This window comes from Colletes gigas, unplaced genomic scaffold, assembly GCF_013123115.1.
Source record: "Colletes gigas isolate AHSC1104 unplaced genomic scaffold, ASM1312311v1 Colletes_gigas_Sc00016, whole genome shotgun sequence".
NCBI lineage: Eukaryota > Metazoa > Arthropoda > Insecta > Hymenoptera > Colletidae > Colletes > Colletes gigas.
This window is the reverse complement of record NW_025106645.1, coordinates 1,475,823-1,495,255: the sequence shown is the minus strand read 5'-3', so window position 1 is coordinate 1,495,255 and position 19,433 is coordinate 1,475,823. Positions and strand designations below refer to the sequence as shown.

At 42.4% G+C, this 19,433-nt stretch overlaps 1 protein-coding gene across 13 annotated transcripts in view; it reads right to left on the bottom strand.

Annotated features, from left to right (window-relative positions):
* Positions 1-4,023: 4,023 nt before the first annotated feature.
* The window catches only part of LOC122400162 (mastermind-like protein 2), a 576,033-nt gene continuing 560,623 nt past the window's right edge, over positions 4,024-19,433 (bottom strand). For 11 of the 13 annotated variants that reach the window (XM_043401463.1, XM_043401465.1, XM_043401466.1 and 8 more), the window contains 2 exons: positions 18,537-18,578; positions 4,024-17,470 (listed from right to left, as the gene is read on the bottom strand). In XM_043401463.1, the coding sequence (XP_043257398.1) occupies positions 16,007-17,470; positions 18,537-18,578 (1,506 nt within the window). In that variant the 3' untranslated portion in view covers positions 4,024-16,006. The remainder of the gene's footprint in view (positions 17,471-18,536; positions 18,579-19,433) is intronic. The other 2 variants (XM_043401474.1, XM_043401476.1) reach the window with 1 other exon arrangement.

Genomic DNA, 19,433 nt, shown 5'->3' with positions numbered 1-19,433 from the left:
ACCGTTAAATATTAATTCTCTGTAAATGGTTGAAAAATCGACGTTAAAAATTCATCGAAACGAGTACAAGTGTTGTAAAGTGTCTGACACATAACTCGTTAATTCTACTTGTATTGGTAAACATTGATTTGGGATTATTTATTCCAACTAACTTTGACTAATTAAAAAACAACAAAATCGACGAAAAAAACAATACTATGTGTCATGATCAACGTTAGGATCAAAAACAAGTAGAAACAGCCAACATTGGTCAGACACTCTAGTACAATCTTACTCAAGAATTTTCAAAGGCAATTTTCTCCAAAACGAACCATCCTATGAAAAAATTTTATTCTACATTTTCGATTCATACTCTCGCGTAGAATTACCATAAATGACAGTTGAATATTAATCGTTCTTCATATTGCTACAATCAGAGGAGACAGTTAACGTTTCTCTGTAAGTGGTTGAAAAATCGTGGATATAATTAACGAGCATCTCGTAGAACCTTAAAGTACAGTTTGTATAGTTTGTTCGATCGTTTCGCGGTGTAGGATCGTCCGAGGCACAACGGAGCTTCTCTCCTCGTCACCCAAGCATTCGTGTTGTGCCAAAAGCCGACTTGAAAGGACCGCCGGGGGTTTTGGTTCGCGTGCGTGAATAACAAGACTTTTGAAACACACACATTCACTCACTACTAAAGCTACGAAAAAAATAGAAGATAGAGGTAGATATATTCGGGGGGGGGGGGGCGAGACGAGGGGTATTTTTGGCGGGGGGCGGGTGGGGGGGCGGTGATCCACGCCAGCGAACCAAACTGCCGTAGGTGGCTGGACAAAGTCAGCGGTTATTGGCATTCGTATAATGTGGATGTGGGATATGTCGTAAGCTGTCAAATTAATAATATTCTACTGCAAATAAGTTCAACACTATGTCAACTGCGACTCCGCAACCATAACAAACAGAGCTGATTATGCTCGCAAGAAAAAACAAATAGTCTATGTAATATATATATCCGACTCGAAGAGAGAGATCGTGGACTGGAATCGGATTCGAGATCGTGATGCGCGCGCGGGAAAGCTTTGTCAACAGGTTCCAGGCGTTTTTGTTATTCGATAAAAGACACGCTAAACAAAGGACCGTACCGGCCCCCGTTTAGCTTTCTATCCTGGTTATGTATGCGTCAGAAGCTCTCTATGCAAGCGACAGGAGTTCCGTGTTCATTGGCGACAGCGATAAATAATAATGATCTCGAGCGAGCCCAGAGAGTGAGAAAAAAGTGTTGCACGTCACGTGTGGAACAGGCTGAGAAGTTTGCAAGGCTACTCACGGTGTTAACCGGTCTCTTCAAACCGGAGATCGCGTTTTATCGAATCACGCCATTGTCATTGTCGCGATTAACTTGTTACACGTTCGTTACCACGCGACAAACGCGTGTGAATTTTCGCAATACACAAGAAAAATTATTAATGTTTGGTAGACGGGGTTTCTAAGGGGACAGAACTTCTTAAAAATATCCTACTTATCTCGCATAAGGCATCTCCAATAATTTAGTTTAACAAGAGACAGGTTTAAAATAAATAATTATAACTACTAAGAAAATTTGTCTAACACGAGTAGTAAGTATTATTATAAATTTGTGTTTCGAAGATTTAATAATGCAAAATTTACCGGAAACTATTACAGTAATAATTCTTAAAATGAACATCGGAGTTGGCACGTACATCTTTCGTAGAACGGAAATTCGACACCAGTAGATATTACATGTCGTCTTTCACGCTTCGCTGGATATAAATGTTCAACTTACGAATCACGTGTTCATTTTACGAATCATTACTGTATTTTTTAATTCCCAACGCACGAAACTGCCATTAATTTGGAACATACATGGCTACGTAATCGTTCTTCCATAAAAAAAATATAGGAAACGTGGGTGGGTTCGACTCCCCTTGGTTTTCGACAATTTGTGTCGATCTTTCTAGTATCAACGATCTGTGATTCCAAACTACGAGCTGCGAATAATAATAATAAAGTGATATTTTAACTTTGGTAATTTTTACTCAAACCCATTCTACCAAACACAAATAAATTTTATACCAGTATATTCACAATATGTAAAAGTATTCAATCACAGTTGAAAGCATGCATTGTATCGAATAAAATTTTTCAATCGAACCCGTGTGGTAGCGAACGCGTTAAAGTGACTTTGTCCCGAAAGATTCGAATTCGAACGGTGATTGACACGCAACCGACGCTAATACAGGGATTATTAATATAAATATACATGCAGTTCACGTCGAACATTATATGTAACAGACGGTCCATACTGTGAGAAATCACTAGTGCGATAAAAATAGATGCACAGAAAAGGGGGCGGGGGGTAGAAAGACAAATTAATTTAAGTACTGAAGCGTCCGAGGGTAGAGAAAAAAAAAAACATTGTTGCTCTTCAGGTGCGGCGGCATTAGACATCCCGACAGTTAACGCGCAACGTTAATGATACAAGCGTAATCAAGACAATGGCATGATAGATATAATAATAAATAATGTATATAATAAAATACGTATCTATGTAATATATGTATACGTACACTTTCGCTCGAAGTTTCGGTCAACCTCGATCTTTAAGAGAAACAAACCTTTTTTCATAGATGTAAAAACGAGTTACTAAAAATCAAGCTAAAATATTTTTTTTTCTCAATTCCATCCGGGAATATTTAATACATTTTCCGAGAAAACTTCTCGATGGAAGTAACAAACTGTCACGCATCTGTAAAGCAAGAAGTTAAAATAAACAGATAGTCAATTTTTGTCTTATTAAAAAAGCGAAACATTGTATATGTTCGCGAAAAAGATTAGTTCCTCCATAGATCGAAGGTTGTTCGAGATTTTCGAGCGTCAGTGTACACAGATATACATATATAGATGGCAAAAAACTGGTTCAATAGCAAGGTCGTACTAATTACTGTATAAAGAAGCGTGCATCTCTTTCTTCGTGAATAGGTTTGTTTGTAGGGGATGACGACAACGCTTTCGATGTAGCATAATAATAATAATAATTATTGATGTAATAATAATAGACAAACACCAGATAAGGCAGTGGTTATTCGCAGTTATAGTTGCGGTGAGCAGTCGTGAGGGAGATGCCCCCAAAAGCTACGTGTTAGCCAAAGTTACCGAAAGCTCGGGATCGTGCTGGCTCGTTTCTCGTCTCGAAATTCGCGTAGAATTTATTTTTTAAAAGAAAAGAGTTTGTGAAAGCGATCCCAGCACGTCCTTCCCTTTCGTTGACCTTGAAGGTTAGCAGCATTAAAAGTTCGGGCTTGCATCAAAGCACCATGACGGTATTCTGCGCGAGTAAACAATCTTGTGCGAGTCTACTGTGGATCATCGAAACGTTTTGGGACTCGATCCGTTTCCGTACGATCGAGAAGAGCGAGGATTGTACATACATAGGCGCATTACCACGCATGCAATTCGAAACCCGTTTTGCCCGGTCGACAACGTCTGGCGCTTCTAATGCAGACCCGAGACTGGGTAAAAAACTGGTTACAATAATGAGTCTACCTGTCCGCAGCTGTCTGTGTAGACGACACAGTGAGCGTTTTGGGGGACCACTTGGGCCCCGACAGTGGCTAAGGCTGCTAAGGCGATCCACATGCAGCAAACGAGGCAGTGTTCGGTACGGTATTTTTTTTTATCATTTTTTTTTTTTGAAGTATCGTTTTATTTATTTTTTTTTCATTTTTTTTTTTTCATTTTTTTTTTTGGTCGTTCATTGTTACCATAGTCGGTCGAATTCGGTGGAGAAGGCACCAAAATCAAAGTGAAGCACGCCGAACGTGCCCTCGGAGCACCCAGGTACATGTACGAAAAAAAGAATTTGAGTATGTTGTTTTTTTTTTTTTTTTTTATCCGGGTTCGGAGGTAATTTTTTTTTTTCGTTGTTGCATGGTCATCGCATCGTTCGTTGGAAGATGTCCGCAGAAAAGGAGTGCGGAGAAAATTTTATCATCGTTATGATTATTATTATTTTTTTTTTTGTCGACGGACAGTCGCACGACGCGTTGTTTCCGTTGTATTCGATTCGTGGAACGAAAAAAAAGTGATCGGCGTGGGCGGGAAACGGCCAAGGTGGATAGTCCGTAATGGAATGAGAGTGTAAATTCGCGCGCGTATCGTGTTGTTTTTGTGTATGCACGCATGTGTGTGTGTGTGTGTGTGTGTATACGTGTGTATGTAATTTTTTTTTCCGTTTTTTCGTCCCCCAATATGACCAGAATGCATGTACCAGGGTGTACGAACACATATGTTTACGTGTGTTTGTCGTTGTGTCCGGGTGACGGGCGAACATGACGGCGATAATGCGGCGGCGGTGCACACATACCAAGCCAGCATTTAAATATTCAGATGTACGTGTGTGTACGCGCGCGTGTGTGTATGCGTTTGCGTACGTATGACGATCGTGTGTTATCGCAGTAAGTTAAGTGAACGGTGAGTACGAACATTCAGGCGAGGAAAGAATTCGTTCGTCACCGGAGAGGGGGGGGGGGGTTTCGTGTGTGGTTTGCGTTTGTTTTTGTTTATCGTTTCGACGGTGATATCAAGCGAGCGCGTGAGTGTGACGACGACGCAGAAGAGATCGCGGTATCCGCGCGTGTGGGGGGTGGTCGCGAACGAACGACACAGGATGTGGGAAAGAGCGAAGAGAGAAGAAGAGACACGTAGAAGGAGAGAGAAAAAAAAAGAAGAAAAATAGAGAAAATGGAAAGAAAATAAGGGAGCAACGGGCGGTGAAGTGTTGACGTACGTACATTCCCAGCGCGTAGGATGGGAGAACGGTCACAATCGCCACATGAATGTAATTAATCGGAGAAGGAGGCAGGGATTGGATTTCGCAGCAGTTGTCGCAGATTCCGGGAATCAGGGGATAATTCAGGCACGTGCGGCGTTTCGGGATCAATTTCAGGATCGGAGGGTGGATTCAGGCACGTGCGTGGAGGGCCGTGTGGTAGCGTGGATGTTGCATCGGATCGTATCACGGACGAACCGGGGGATGAAAGCGTTGACGGGACGAGATCAAACAGTATGCGTGGTAATTTTCGGTCGTAAGACGTGCGTTGGATATCCAGGCGAAGGGCAAGCATGAAACAGAAAGTTTAAAGAGAGGTTATGAACGATCGCGATTAATCGTGCACTGGTTGGTGGTAGTGGATCGTGTGTAACTTGTAAATCATTCTCTGTATCCGCGTGGCGCGCGCAGCACGCATCAAAACGTTGGTTTTTTTTTTTTGTTCTTTTCGGCTACGGCGGGCTAAACAAGTTTTCATTCCATATATATAAAATGTAACCAGCGAAAACGGGAGCGAACGGTTACACCGTTCGTTTCAACCAAATGCAGTCGTGCTTCTTCTTTTTCCTTCTACGGCACTATGGACGTAGATATATATATAATATATATATATACAATGTCGACATAATAAAAAAATCGTGTTCGCATGCGCTTAAGCTTTTCGTCGTTTGGTGTTTGTACGTGTCCGTGTGCGTGTGCGTGTGTCGCGTGTGTGCGTGTGTGTATGTGACGTGGTTCGTAATCGTCGACGCATGCGGTGTGAAGGTATCGAGAACGGTCGCGTGTTAAAAAATTGAATTCTATATGAAATCGTAAGAGATTGCGAGAAAAAGACAGATATAGAGACAGAAGTAGCAAAGAGTTTATTTCGTCCATACATGATAGCGTGAGAGATACAAAGAAATTACGAGCACAAGCCATAAATATTTTCTACGGACGCGTTTTTGTTCAATACTTTTTTTTTTTAGTTTCTTCTTTTTTTTTTTCTCTCTCTGGTAAGCCGTGAATTATAAATATTCTACGCGTACTCTATACAAAGCGGTCTATATAATCGCGTCTAAAGAGTCTGACAGCGGAGAACGATTACCAATTAATTAATTCGTGAAGCTCGAGTGCTTGAAGCTTGCATATGCGACAAAATAAAGTGCTACTGCGATACTTACATCGGAAAGAGTGCTTCACATCGGTTTTCTATAATGACACAGGTGTATACGGACGAGACGGAACCGCCAGGCGTATCCAAGATAGTTTTGCGTCCGTTTGTACCCGGTTCGAGTCGTCTCGTCTTAAATAACGAGCTGGAAATTTGCGTTGGATAGCCAAACGCGGTTCTGTCCATTCGTATCCACCGATTCGGCCGTCACACGTTGGACGTTAGAGTGCGGCGATAAACCATCGGTCAAATAGTCCTGGCCATTCGAGTGCAGCTCCGGCTTAATTTGCTCCCTGTTCGTGCGGTGCCGTGAACATTTATTTACGTGTTTGCGAAACGTAATGGCATCGACGGAGTCGTGTCCAGGTACCGCGTAGAACAGCACACGCGTGCACGTTTCGTGTCACTTTTTTTTCGTGATATCTCCACGTTCATGCGGTATACGAATTCGCGCGTCGGTACTCGTTCCGTCGGTTTGGAACGAGATCTCGACGCTCGTCGTGTCTTTTGGTCACCACTCTTATACGTTCTCCATTACTTTTTTTTTTTTTTTGACACAACAAAAAGAAAAAAACGGTCGTCGAACAATTGCGTAGCACTCTTCTCGCCTTTGAATCGCAAGGCAGTTTGAAAGCGATCGAAACAAGTGAGGCCTCGGCGCGATACTTGATGCGATCAGAAGCGTGGATTATTAATATTTGTAAATAGAAATGCAAGCACCGCCGGGACTGGCTCGACGGCCCTGGAACGCGGCACCACCATTGGTCAGAATTTCGAGCGTTGGTTCGTCGTGTCCGTCGACGTTTGAATCTCGACTGTTTCCCGCCCGTTCGTCGAGCCAGGCGCGAACCGTTCCACGTGTCTCGTGGTACAAGCCACGCCCCCCCAGGACCGTTCTTAACAACTCCCGACGGTACAGCCTGTTGTCGGTGACACTCCCTTTGGAATCACGGTCTATCCGGTAACGAAGTGTGCTCCTCCGGTTACCGAGACTCGACGTGTTGCAAAGGTCTCTCTCCGTGTGCCAAGCATTACAAAACAATTTAGTAGGCACACGCGCGACTTTCTTACGCAGGCGATAGCGGCGAAATAATATAATCGAAGCTGGATAAGAAGCCGACCGAACGCAGGACTGTTAGAGGACTGGATAGGTTTATTTTGAAAAAGATCGATCCCGCGATGCATCACGATTAAACGTACGCAGCTCGATTATTTCTTACGCGTTAAAGTCAAATTTTAAGTTTCGTTCGTTGATTCGTCGATTCTCATTTTAATATACGTTGTTCGTGAAATTTTCTGGCCTTCGAGCCTGTAGAAGTGTTATTGCAGAGATTTCGAGGTCATCTTAATATCATTATTTTATTTATAGCAGTAGTTGGAAAATAGTTGCGCGAAAGACTTTTTTGGCGAACGCTGTCAGGCGGTCGCCCGTACAAAATGGACGGATCTTTGTCTTTAAATGCCAGCAACGATGAAAGTGTTAAGGGAAAGTCAAAGTATTTTAATTGAGGACAGTTTCTTAAAATTATTCACTCAGAAAAGAGTACTGGTATCACAGAATAGTTAATGTCTATCGTTAGAAAATTATTACGAGTATTTTGTAGAAGTCAAAATCGTACTTGCCAGTATTATTGAACTCACTGTTCTTGTTTTGAGTGAATAAAAGATTAAATAAGTATAATAATAAAATTGTACGTTAAACAACAGAAGATGACCCTGAAACCTCGGTGTAATCGAATCCCCAAGTTTGTTCGACCAAAGCAAATAACTTAAAAGCGACCGTTCCCGTGTCCGGAGAAGCGTAAAAGATAATCGAGCGTAGGTACGATGTTTAAATAAATTTTTCGCGCGTCCTGGTCGACCTTTTTCACGACGGTAATTAGTAAAAGGGTTAATGGACGCAAAGGATGTCTAATGTGGCGATTGTTGATAAAACTGTAGGTAGCAGACTGGGATGTCGACGTGATAAAGATACAAGTATACCTAGATATCGCTCCTTCGTGCCTCTGAATTTCGCAACTAAAGCGCAGGAGAAGCTGTGGTAAGATGGCGGAAAGATCGGGGACGTATATAACTTAAGTTAACGGTCAGAGAGACGAGAAAGAAGTGGAAGAAAAAGATACAAAGAGAGCTCGTACGCTCCTCTTATGGCGTTCGTCATAATAAAAGCGGCTAACATCTACAAGGTTTTAGAAACGACCGTGTGCTTGGCATCGTCTAGGTGTGTTCGACAACTAAAAGGCAATGTTACCCGCGAGAACTGAAATCGCGTCAGTGAATGTTACTTTCTTTTTCTCTCTTTCGCCAAAGGCAGAATCAAACGTGCCCGAAACGTTAGCGTACCAAAACGGAAAGACGCGTGAGAGATCTTGTTCCGAGTGCGAAACACGTCGAAGACGAAAAATAATAGTAAAAAAGAAAAAAAAAAACGTTTGGAAAAAGAAAAAAAGAAACGCGCGAAATCGTAAGTAAAATACTACAAGCACCAAGTCGAACATATTATCGAGGGGATATTAAAAATAAGGGAAGCAGGAAGCGAGGCTAAGACTGTGAGCAATAATGGGCGCAATATCGAGTAATACACGAGTATATATATAGTATATATAATATGTATATATATATAAATATAAATTACAAGGGATTAGCGAGTTCTCGGGAAGTTCTGTTTCGATAGAAAGAGATGAAATAAGAAGAAGCATTAATAAAACAAATATTCATGCATTTCTCAAGCATTATTATTACAAATACTGGCTGACTCCTTGACAAACCCCGTGAGCGTGCACGCGCAAAAACGCATTCGGGACCTTCGAAGACTCATTTGTATCGTTTCATTCGTTCTTATTCAACTTTTCTCCCAGAACTGTCTCCGTGTTTTCATATTTCTTTTTTTTTTCTTTTTTTGCTTTTGAGTCGACGAGACGCAGACTACACGCGGCTACGGTGTTTTCTCTTTTGTTTTTTTTTTTTAATTAACCAACGATTACTAATTTAATTCGTTTCCTCGATTAAATGGACGACGCGTTTATTCTATCTCGTAGGACGTCTTCCTCGCCACGCGGCGTATTACACACTGTTCTGCGTGTGGCGGACGTGCGCAATATTCGTGCAATGTGTGCGCACCGCGCGCGTCATACACGCATACAAGCGGCCAAAATGCACAAATCACGTCGGACACACGGGCACGCATGTACAATCGTGAATTTCATTTTGTCGTTCGTTTTCTTTTCTCTTTCCTTTTTCTTTTTTTTGTTTTTCACGCGAGAACCAACGCGTTCCCGTGGTCCTCCTCTCTTGAATAATATTATTGTTACGAACGATTACGCAATACGACTGCGACTGCGGGGCACACGCGTGCATATATGTGCGCGTACACACACGCGCGGCAAATACATGCCCGCGTGTAATAAGGTAAGTCTAACGAGAAAATTAGAGACAAAACGTTACACAATAGTAAATACTACCTGTATGCATGTAATATAGGTACGCCGTATAACGTGTCTGTATATGTTTGTGTTAAATGTATGTTCGTGTTTGTTTGCGTGCGTGTCCTGTGTGTTACTTTTTCTCGAATCGTTTATAATCCTTAAACTCGACACTTTATATATTTTTTATAATCGTATTCCTTCCTGTTCGTTGCACGATATCTATATGCAACCGTTAATAATGCTTAGGTTTTAATTATACGTACTATATTATAAGGTATATTAGACGTAGTGCTTTCACGTGTGTTCTTTCGAGTTACTTGTAATACTCTAGTACGCGTGTGTTCTCTTTCGTGTGCAACGGTGTACGAGTGCAAGGGGAAGGCACTTCCGCTGTTTTTCGATCGAAAGCCGCGCGGAAAATCCCGCGTACCGCGCGCGTCCCTGTGCTCGCCTATGTTTGATTGTCCGGTTTTAAGATCGAATCCAAAGGCCGTACGACGCGGAAACTCCCAAACGCGATACTATTTCCCCGGGGCGAGCGGCCGGCAGGATTCTCGGCGCGGATCTGACAAGACCAGCCACCCTCTCGATAGTGTACGTACAAGTGTGTGAACAGCAAGTTAAGGAACCGTCGAGCGATCGGTTTTGCGTGAGTGAGCCTTTTTTTTTTAGAAAACCGAAAAACCACGGTACAACCCTATGGCTTATATCTCTCGCCGAGCGAGACTATTCCGTAGGAGGCCGTTCAGAAATTAATTCCACGATCCGCGCGTGTATCGATCACCGTGAATATCGCGTGTCTCTGTTGTGTGTATATGCGTGTTTTGTGTGCGCGCGACAACGTGTGTACAAAACGTCCGTGCCCTCTGCGGGACACGACCAGCGTTATACATCGCAGAAAAAAAGAAAAGGACCATACTATCACAACGGAATCGCCCGTATAGGTGCTGACGCTCGCGCGGATCAAAGACAGCCTCTCCGTTTTGCGTTTTTCGTTTCAACGAATCGATACAAAATAATCGCGTACACTTTCTCTCTCTCTCTTTCTCTTTCTCTCTGTCGCTATGGAAGACCGTGTTTCCTGAACAATGTTACGCCTGTAGATTAACCACCAGAATCTATCGTTTTTTTTTTCTTTTTTGTGCGTGTGTAAGCGCGCTCTGTGCATTGTGTGTTCGTGATCTCGGGATGGCGTCGGAGAAGCTGCCTTCGAATTTCGCGCGCGAACCAAAGGAGCCAATGAGACGGTCGAGTTACCATTTTGTTACGATGGTCGCCGACATGGCTAAACGTTTCGAAAACTATTGCAGGCACACGTTCGCGTTGCTGAAAAACTTGTTCGCGCCGCTTCGGATCAGAGACGCGTAAGTAAATTTTATTGGAAATATATTTGCATTTTATAATCCGGATTGCAATCTTTTAGCATCAAAATATTGTAAGAATGTTGTTTGTTTCGTGTTCGGTAGTGGAAATTGGTATTTAGATTAGATATTGTCCGGTCTCTGTCGCGGATTGAGAAGCCACCTCTATTAAAGACGCGATGCGCAAGGTAGATGCGCAGAAAATTATTACGTCGTCGACTCTTGGAGCATTCGTATTGTTCGTCTATTCGAGAACTATTAAATATCATTCTGAAGCAAAGTATAATCGACCACACAGTTTATTATGGTTATTTCGTTTTTTGACTCTGAAGAAATTTGAGGACTATAAGTATATTTTCTTGCTACTCTTTCTCTTCTATATTACATGTAGTTTGTTATTATCGGCAGTGCCTTCATAGCCAAAAGAAGTTAAAAAAGTAATGACGGTGAAATGAATACGTTTCTTTGTCTGAAAATGTAATAAATACGTTCGAGGTGTAAATGTTCAGAGGTTAAATGGTTAATTAACGTACTGATACTCGTGCATAGGGAGCATTTAAAGTCTTGAAACGTTAAGAATAATTTGAAGAGCAATCGACGACGTAGTGATTCCATGCGCAGCTACCTTGCGCATCGCTTGGCTCTGGCGCGCCTGCGCAGCGTGGACAAGCTTTTCTCGCAGCGAGTATACAATTCACGTTGCAAAAAAGATACGTATTCGACGCAGTATACCAGATTGATGGAAGTATAATCGCGTGGTACTAACTGTAAGCACTCTATGGCTTCTTTCGTTCAGTTATTTTTCCTCTCCACTGTATATGCCAGTGAATGTTCAGTGTGTATACATATCTATACATACAATATATCATCTCCGATACTTTTCCTTTTTTATGTGTAAAGAAAATTAGTATTTACACGTATATAGATCTACAATATATTTAAATATAATACACGTATATTTCTTCTCTCTCGTCAGTTATATTATCTCGACTAAACGAACTTTCAAATCACTGGCAAACACGTGTACGAGTACACGGAACAGAGAAAACCCTTTTCGTATTCGTCTGGCGAGCGATTGTTCGTTACATAATGCGCTCGGACGTTTTTTTCATTCTAACGTGTACGTAATCCATAAGAAATGCACAATATATTAATTACTTCGACGCGTATGCGTGTATTTGCCCTCTGAGGAGTGTTCGTGTGTCTGTTGAACGTTTTGTGCGGTCATGTATCATTAATGCGCATGTGAACTCGTTTCATTTTCTATAATTTTCTTTCTCACTTTTATATTTTGTTTCTCTCTGTCTCTCGGGTAGATGTCCTCCCGATTTTCTTTTCGCAACCTGGTTAGTCCCGTCTCCCTCTGTCTCCACACTCTCGAAATCAGCCTTCTCATTTCGGTAATTCGTGTAAATGCATGTAATATCTGTCGTTCGTTTTATCTTTTTATTTTTGTTATATTTTTTGTTTTTTTTTCTTTTTCGTTCACTCCGCTTGTAATCGGCTCGTTCGTTTCGTCTCTTCTCGGCTAAATGCATAAGCTCGTGAGTTGCAATTGACGAGGTTCACTGTGTGCAACAAACTCCCCCGAATTGAATCCGTAAAAGACAGAAGGATGCCTCGTGTTTCACACGCTATTACATACTCTAGATAAATATATATCGCATAGCGCTAGATAAAATAAGATAGGACGAGTTCTCTGCTAAATCTATGAGTACTGGTAATTATATACGAATTAAAAGGATCGCCCGAACACGACGGCGCTTTCCGTTTCAATCTCATCGATGTGCAAGGTGTTTCTAGGAAACATACGTTACTATAGTTGAATTAATCCTTAAACTAAATGGAAAGGGGCTGAGGTCGGATCGGCAGAAATTTTCAGGAGAACGTGCAGCGCTCGCAATAATAAAAACAATTAATCGTTTAAAAGTACGATCGACGATCTAGTACATATCGAATCCGTAAAAAGTAAAATATATATCTTTCGTTTCCTTCGTCTTTTCTCCTCTCTGTTCCTCCCCCTCTCCTCCACTTTTAAAACTAACCTACGATAAAATTAAAATCTGAGAAACAATATAATGGATAAAATCAATCGAGTTTCGTATAACGAGCAAATCGACTGTGAATAAAGAAATGGACATCAACGGCTGACTGGGATAAATGTTTTAATTCTACGACTTAAAGGCAAGTTTACGCACGTAACGTGACTTAGGCCAAGCATCGTTTCCGTCCATTCCGGCGTATATAAAAAAAAGGAGTCCGTTCAATAAAATTTACAAGGAACGATATTTTTCATCGAATACGTCGCAACAACCGAAATAATATTCAAAACAAAACGGGACGACGACGCGTCGCAATAGAAAATTTCAACAAATTAAAATCATACGTAACTCGTTACAATTTAAAAAACATTTTAAGCTACAACTAAAACCATTATTCGCGTAAACGTGTACGCGTATACGTGTTAAGCTACCATTTTTTTTTTTTTTTTTTTTTTAGAAAAAAGGTGCTGCGTCACAGGGCGTGAAAAAATGAATAACGATCGCGCTGAAAATCCGGATCGATCGTGCAAAACGCGACGGTTTACTCTGGCAAGTCTTCATAGATTCACTTTAACAGACAAGAAAAAGTGTGAAAAGGAAAAGAACGTGAAACGATAAATACGCCATTTGGTGGACGTTTCAGGATATATCGACAATATTTGTTACGTTAACGAAAAGGAAAAAATCGGGAGGATTTAAGTCTTTGCGTCGTTTCTTTTTTTTTTACAGCTTTACGTTCGAAACACTTCAAGTGGAATCGGGTCAATAAGGCACTGTTCACCGACAATGTCTGACTAGAAAATGAATCTATTTTCGGAACTCTTGTTTGTTTCATTTTTTTTTTTTTTGTTTTTTTTTCGTTTTTTTCTTTTGTCTTATTTCAACGTTTCATTTCTCGTTTCGCATCCGCTCGGTTGATGTTCTCTCTTTCGTGGGCGGCAACGCGGGTTCAGGCCGGTTCTCACGTACCAGCGATTGTACAGTTTACACGGCGCGTTTCAATTCCTCGTTATAGTATTGTATACCGGGTGTCCCGCAATGATACAATCGAACACAAGACGATTCTACGCGTAAAAACGAACCGAGAACGAGGAATGAAATTGTTTCGTACGGGGCTTTGTTTTCGAGAAAATCGATGTCGAAGTTATTCGGGGCACGCGCGCCTTTTACTGAAATCCAATTTCATGATTTTCGATATTGATACTCGTCGCGTACGTAACGCGTCGAACAATTACTATTTAGATACTCTTAGCGTTGGGCATTGTTCGAATAAAATTGTATTTAAATAAAAATAACGAACGATTAATCGTTATTCGTTTATTTATTCTTTTTCGAAATTTTTATAATTACTACATTGTGTTAATTTCACTTTTATTTTCAAATCTCGAATGAGAAAGAAAAAATGAATGATTTTGATTTATTCGTGACTCCCGAATCAGAAATAAATTGATTTTATTCGTTATTCTAATTAACTTTCGCCTCGTACCGACACAGATGTGTACAGTTTTTTTGAAATTGATTCTTTCGAAAATAAATGCCCCGTACGAAAAAGTTTTATTCCACGCTTTCGATTTATTTTATACTTGTATAATCGATTTCTCGTTGATTGTGTCACTCTGCGCGGGACGTGGTACATATTTTCATTCAATTTTCTGTCCCTTCGTGCCGAATAAATAAGAATATATACAGGGTGAACCGTGTAACTTGTCCGTTCTTACTATTTTCGTCGATAGGCCGATCGAGACTTTTGAATCATGGATCACATGGTTCGAAAGGTCTTTCATTGGATTTTATATAAATTTTTTTAATCAGTTTGTAATGTAACGTATTTTTATACATGACTATGTATATCAAATCTGTGGGCTCTAATAACATTTCTATTTAAACGATCTATAGAAATTAAAAACTGCTAGATAAGAGCATCAACTTAAAGGGTATAATGTCATAACTTTTAATGACCTTTAGAATCATATCGTCTATGATATCAAAATTCATAGTTGTAACGTATACAGGGTGTCCAAGTAGTCGCAGTGCAATGCGGTGTTACTTCCCGCAGAAACATATCGAAAATGTAAATCATGGCAAAGTTGGGGAAAAGTAATTAGATTGTATTTGCCACGATAGGATTGCATGTAACCGCGCGGTAATTTGACAATTATTACACGCTTTGAAGATTTACGATTAAGATTATACCGCAATTTGATAGTAATTACCGTGAGAGTACATGTAATCGTATCGTGGCAAATATTATCAGATTACGTTTCGTCCAACTTTGGATCGTGGTCGCGTAAGCGGACAAATTCGTTGTCGTATATTCGGACAACCCTGTATACAGGTTGTTTAAAAAAAAAGGGTTCCTGACTTTCAGAGCAGACAGTATTCGCCAAACCGGAAGATTAAAGTCCTGATGAACGTGTATCGACAAAATAATATTTCTGGAATTTCCACACACGTTTCAAATGTTAAACTCTTCCAGAATCACCTGGCTTTGTTCGCGCAGCTTGACAGCCATTTTCTATCGGCTCATGTAATTCGTTGTTTGCACCATATTTTTAAGGAAACCTCAATGACAATTAACTAAATTGAATTAACAAATATATGTACACTAATTCAACTTTTATTTCAAAAGTTTAAAAAAATTTGTATAAAAGCTCGGGGTGTAAAATTTGTACAAAACTCGAATAATATGAATTATATTTCGATCGACAATAATTTAATTTTAGCTAGACTAGGTTGAACATTTTCAACCTTTGCCCCGAGAAAATCAATTCTCCACCTTACATTTCTATTTAAGAAAACAAATGTTTAGAAAAAAGAGGGAACAAAAAAAATGTTGTACGCCCTACCAGGCACTTCCACCCTGCTCTCGAGAATATTAACTTCTCAACCCACGTTCACTTCCGTTTGGCGAATGCTAGCTGTCCCAGAAGTAACCCTTTCTCGCACCATCCCCAGCTCCGCTCGAGACCGAACAAAGTTCACACGATCACCGTTGGCCTGAGGAAAAATTCGAAACGTCTCCATGCTACTAGAGGCTGGAAAACGGTTTCGATGGGGTCTCGAAGGCACGAAGGAACACGGTGCGCCGCGTTGGCGAACGTAAGAGAGAACGCAGAGGGCCCAGAAGAAGGAACCAGAACACTCAGTGACAGGAGGGAGGACGCGCCGTCCCTCGAGCCGACGAGCAAGTACGTTTACGAGGTCTTCATCTTTTTGTACGGTTGCATGATGACGCCCGAGCTGACGGGAATGGCGACCTGTGGCTGGGCCGCTATGGTGGCTGGATTCGGCATCTGAGGTATTTGGGGGACGCCTGGTACACCGGCGGCCCCGACTCCAGGCACGCTGGTGACACCCGGTAGGACAGTGTACGGATTCTGGACGTACGGGTTGCCTTGGACAGCGGTGTTGGGTATCGAGGCCTGGACGTATGGATTCGGTAGGATCTGTTGCCTCATCAGGGAGTAAGGATTGATGTGATGGGTTCCTGCCGGGGGTCTCGAGTAGGCTAGGATTCCAGCGGAGAGCGGCGAGGTCAGGGCCCCGGGAATGCCGGCTAGATTCGGGATGACTTGCCTGGGCGTCGCGGCGGTGGCCTGCAATCCGGCGACCGCGGGATTCCCGGCCGCGGCTGGATTCACCAGGGCCTGTTTGTTCAGGGCGACGCCGGTGTAGCTCAACGCCGTGAGCTGGCTGATGGGATAGGACTGGGACGCCTGGGATAGCTTAATGGCCTTCGCGTAGTTCTTCTGGGCGACCTCTTTCGCGAGAGCGGCTGGATCGAGGTGAGTAGGCAGTCCGGACATCATCCCGAGGCTGCTGAGCATGTTCAGACTGGCCATGCTGGATACATTGTAGTTAGACATCGACGCCATGTTTGTCACCGACGGTACATTGCTCATAGAGGCCATAGAGGCCATGTTAACCACACCCGGCATCGAGGTTAGGCCAGCTACCGAGGTCAACGGACTCATCATCGCGGGTTGCACGCTGGCGGCGGATAACGCCAGTTGGTTTTGCAACTGTTGTTGCTGGTGTTGCTGTTGCAACTGATGCTGTTGGTGATGATGTTGCTGTTGTTGTTGATGTTGTTGTTGCTGTTGTTGCTGTTGCTGTTGCTGCTGCTGTTGTTGTTGTTGTTGTTGTTGCTGCTGCTGCTGTTGCTGTTGCTGTTGCGCTTGCTGGTGCTGCTGGGAAATCGTCGAGGGACTCGAGTGATTCAATTCGGGGGAGTTATGCGCATTTTCGGCATCGTGATTCTGCGTGGCATTCGGCTGCTTGTTACTGCCGTTACTATTGTTACTGTTATTGTCGGCAGTCGGAGGTGGTGGCGGTGGGTTGTTGCAGGGATCCATCAGCACGCCATTGTTGGCGTCGGCGCAGTTATTGACTGTGGCGCCGCTGGTTCCCTGGGAGGAGGAGGAGGACTGAACCACCACCGCGTGGTGGTTGATTTGCACGTTCGGGGGTTGCACGACCGATTGGTTAGAGGTTTGGGTGGGTAGGGGTGGTGTTCCAGTGTACTCACATGACACAGGCACGAAGGGCTGCTGCAGCTGCATTAACTGTTGATAGGTCGTCGCGCCGGTTGGCTGATAGACCGGCATGCCGGACTTGTCGCCCGCCGGTCGTTTATACGGAACCATTCCTGGGAAGGCCTGGAAAATAGAGAAGCGCCGGAACGTTTGCGATTAGTAGGAACAATGGTTCAGCGCGGGGGCGTGTGTGCATGTTGAGCGGAAGCTTCGGTATACCGAAGCCTCGACTCTTGTCTTGCGGGGGAATATCATTTTTTTTTTTTTATTTTTCTTTCTTTCTTTCTCTCGTTTCGCTTCTCCGTGTAGAAACTTTCTCCTGATCCAGCGGAGCCGGGGAAGCCTGGCTGGATGTTTCACCGGAAGTTTGCTTTTCGTATGGCACGGCGGCTTAACGTGGACGCGGTTCGAGCGCAAAGTGACTCGTGCTAGGCAAAACCGTGGACTCGACAACCGTTTAAAACGCAACCGCCGGTTCTTTTCTACGTTTCGCTGCAAGAAATTCTTGAATGAAACAGTTAATGTATCGTAATTTGACTCACGGGCAACGGGGGAACATTTTTATCGCAACTCTCGCGATAATCTGAGCGTTCGAATCGGTTAAATTTTTTTAAAGTGAAGATCAGTGCGTATTTCGATCAACAAGAATGTAAAAAAAGTGTTCATAAATGGACAATAAGATTGCAGAGTTGCCTTCGTGGACAGATTTCTAACAACGATTGGTTAGCAATGATCTCGTTTTTTCGTGGTGTTTCGAACAAATGAATAAAAATAAAAAAAAATATACAGTTACTTCCAGTCATATACGTACACTATAATGGTTACTCGCTATAAATTTTTGAAACTGATATAAGTCCATTTCCTGATATATTTTAATTCTTGTCAACGTATTGTTGATTTGTATACTGCTTATATTATCACTTGATCAGTTTTGTAATTGAGCATTATTTGCCCATTAATATTAAAAAAAATAACCAAACAAATTTCTTTTCATTTATAGCAAAGCACGTGTACGAACACGAGTGGGTGTAAAACGATAAGACCAATGACTGAATTGGATTTAAAAATCGGTTTTCCAGCGCGTGAACATCGTTGTTAATGATCGATCGTATTGACTCTAGGCGACAGGGATCGGATAAAGATGCCGCGCGTCAGTTTTTATGATTCAGTGGTTGGATTCTGCACTTACAAAGTTCTCGTAGTAGAACGATCCGACAGACTTCATGTCCATCTGCAACAAAGACAGGATCGGTTTCAACTAATTTCGAGGATTGGGTGCGTTGAGTTCTGTATAAATTGGACGTTCATAGGATGACGATAGAGAAGGTCGCTTTGTCAGAGAAACAGAATCAGGTGGTGAAAGTCGGGACGTATCAGAGAAAAAGTAGGAGGTTGGGGGTGAGGGGTAGCGGTTATTAACAGTTAGCAGTTAATAGTAGTAGTAAATATAGTAGTGGTAGTAATGTGTAAAAGTTGTGCCGATGACGCAGCTTGCGGCGACGTTCCCAAATGACGACGTTCTGTTGTTGGATAACTGTAAAATGTTCATCTTTGTCGTTCTTTCATTTTTTTTTTTTTGTTCTTTTTATCTCGGCTGTTCTATTTTTCCCCTGTTTCTACTACTTGGAGCGTGTCAGAAATACCAGCCGTTACTTATCACGGAGGACCGTCATGGGGCCAATTAAAGCGAGAATCGTTGGTCCTGTTTCAAATTGGGAATCAAACAATCCATTAAAAAGTATAACGGCGAACGCAAACTTTGGACGTAACACAGTTTCCTACGTAGGCGCCTCGAACACGTGGAACACGAGTCTCACGGAAGCTTTCCACGGCGATTCGTCGTGCGTCGCTGGCCCCGGAGAACGTTCGAATAAAAAGAGAAAAGATTGTCGAATAATCGCGGGAAAGCAGCTTTTCGAAAAAAAGAAGGATCGGAAGAAGATCGATAGGTCGCGGCTTGAAGAACAGAGAGGAAACGAAACGGACGCACGAAAGCTGCGAGCAGCAGACGACAGAACCAGACGCAGTTAACGAACCATTCTCGGCGACGGTAAACGGTGGGTGGAAAAGAAGCGAAACGAAAAGA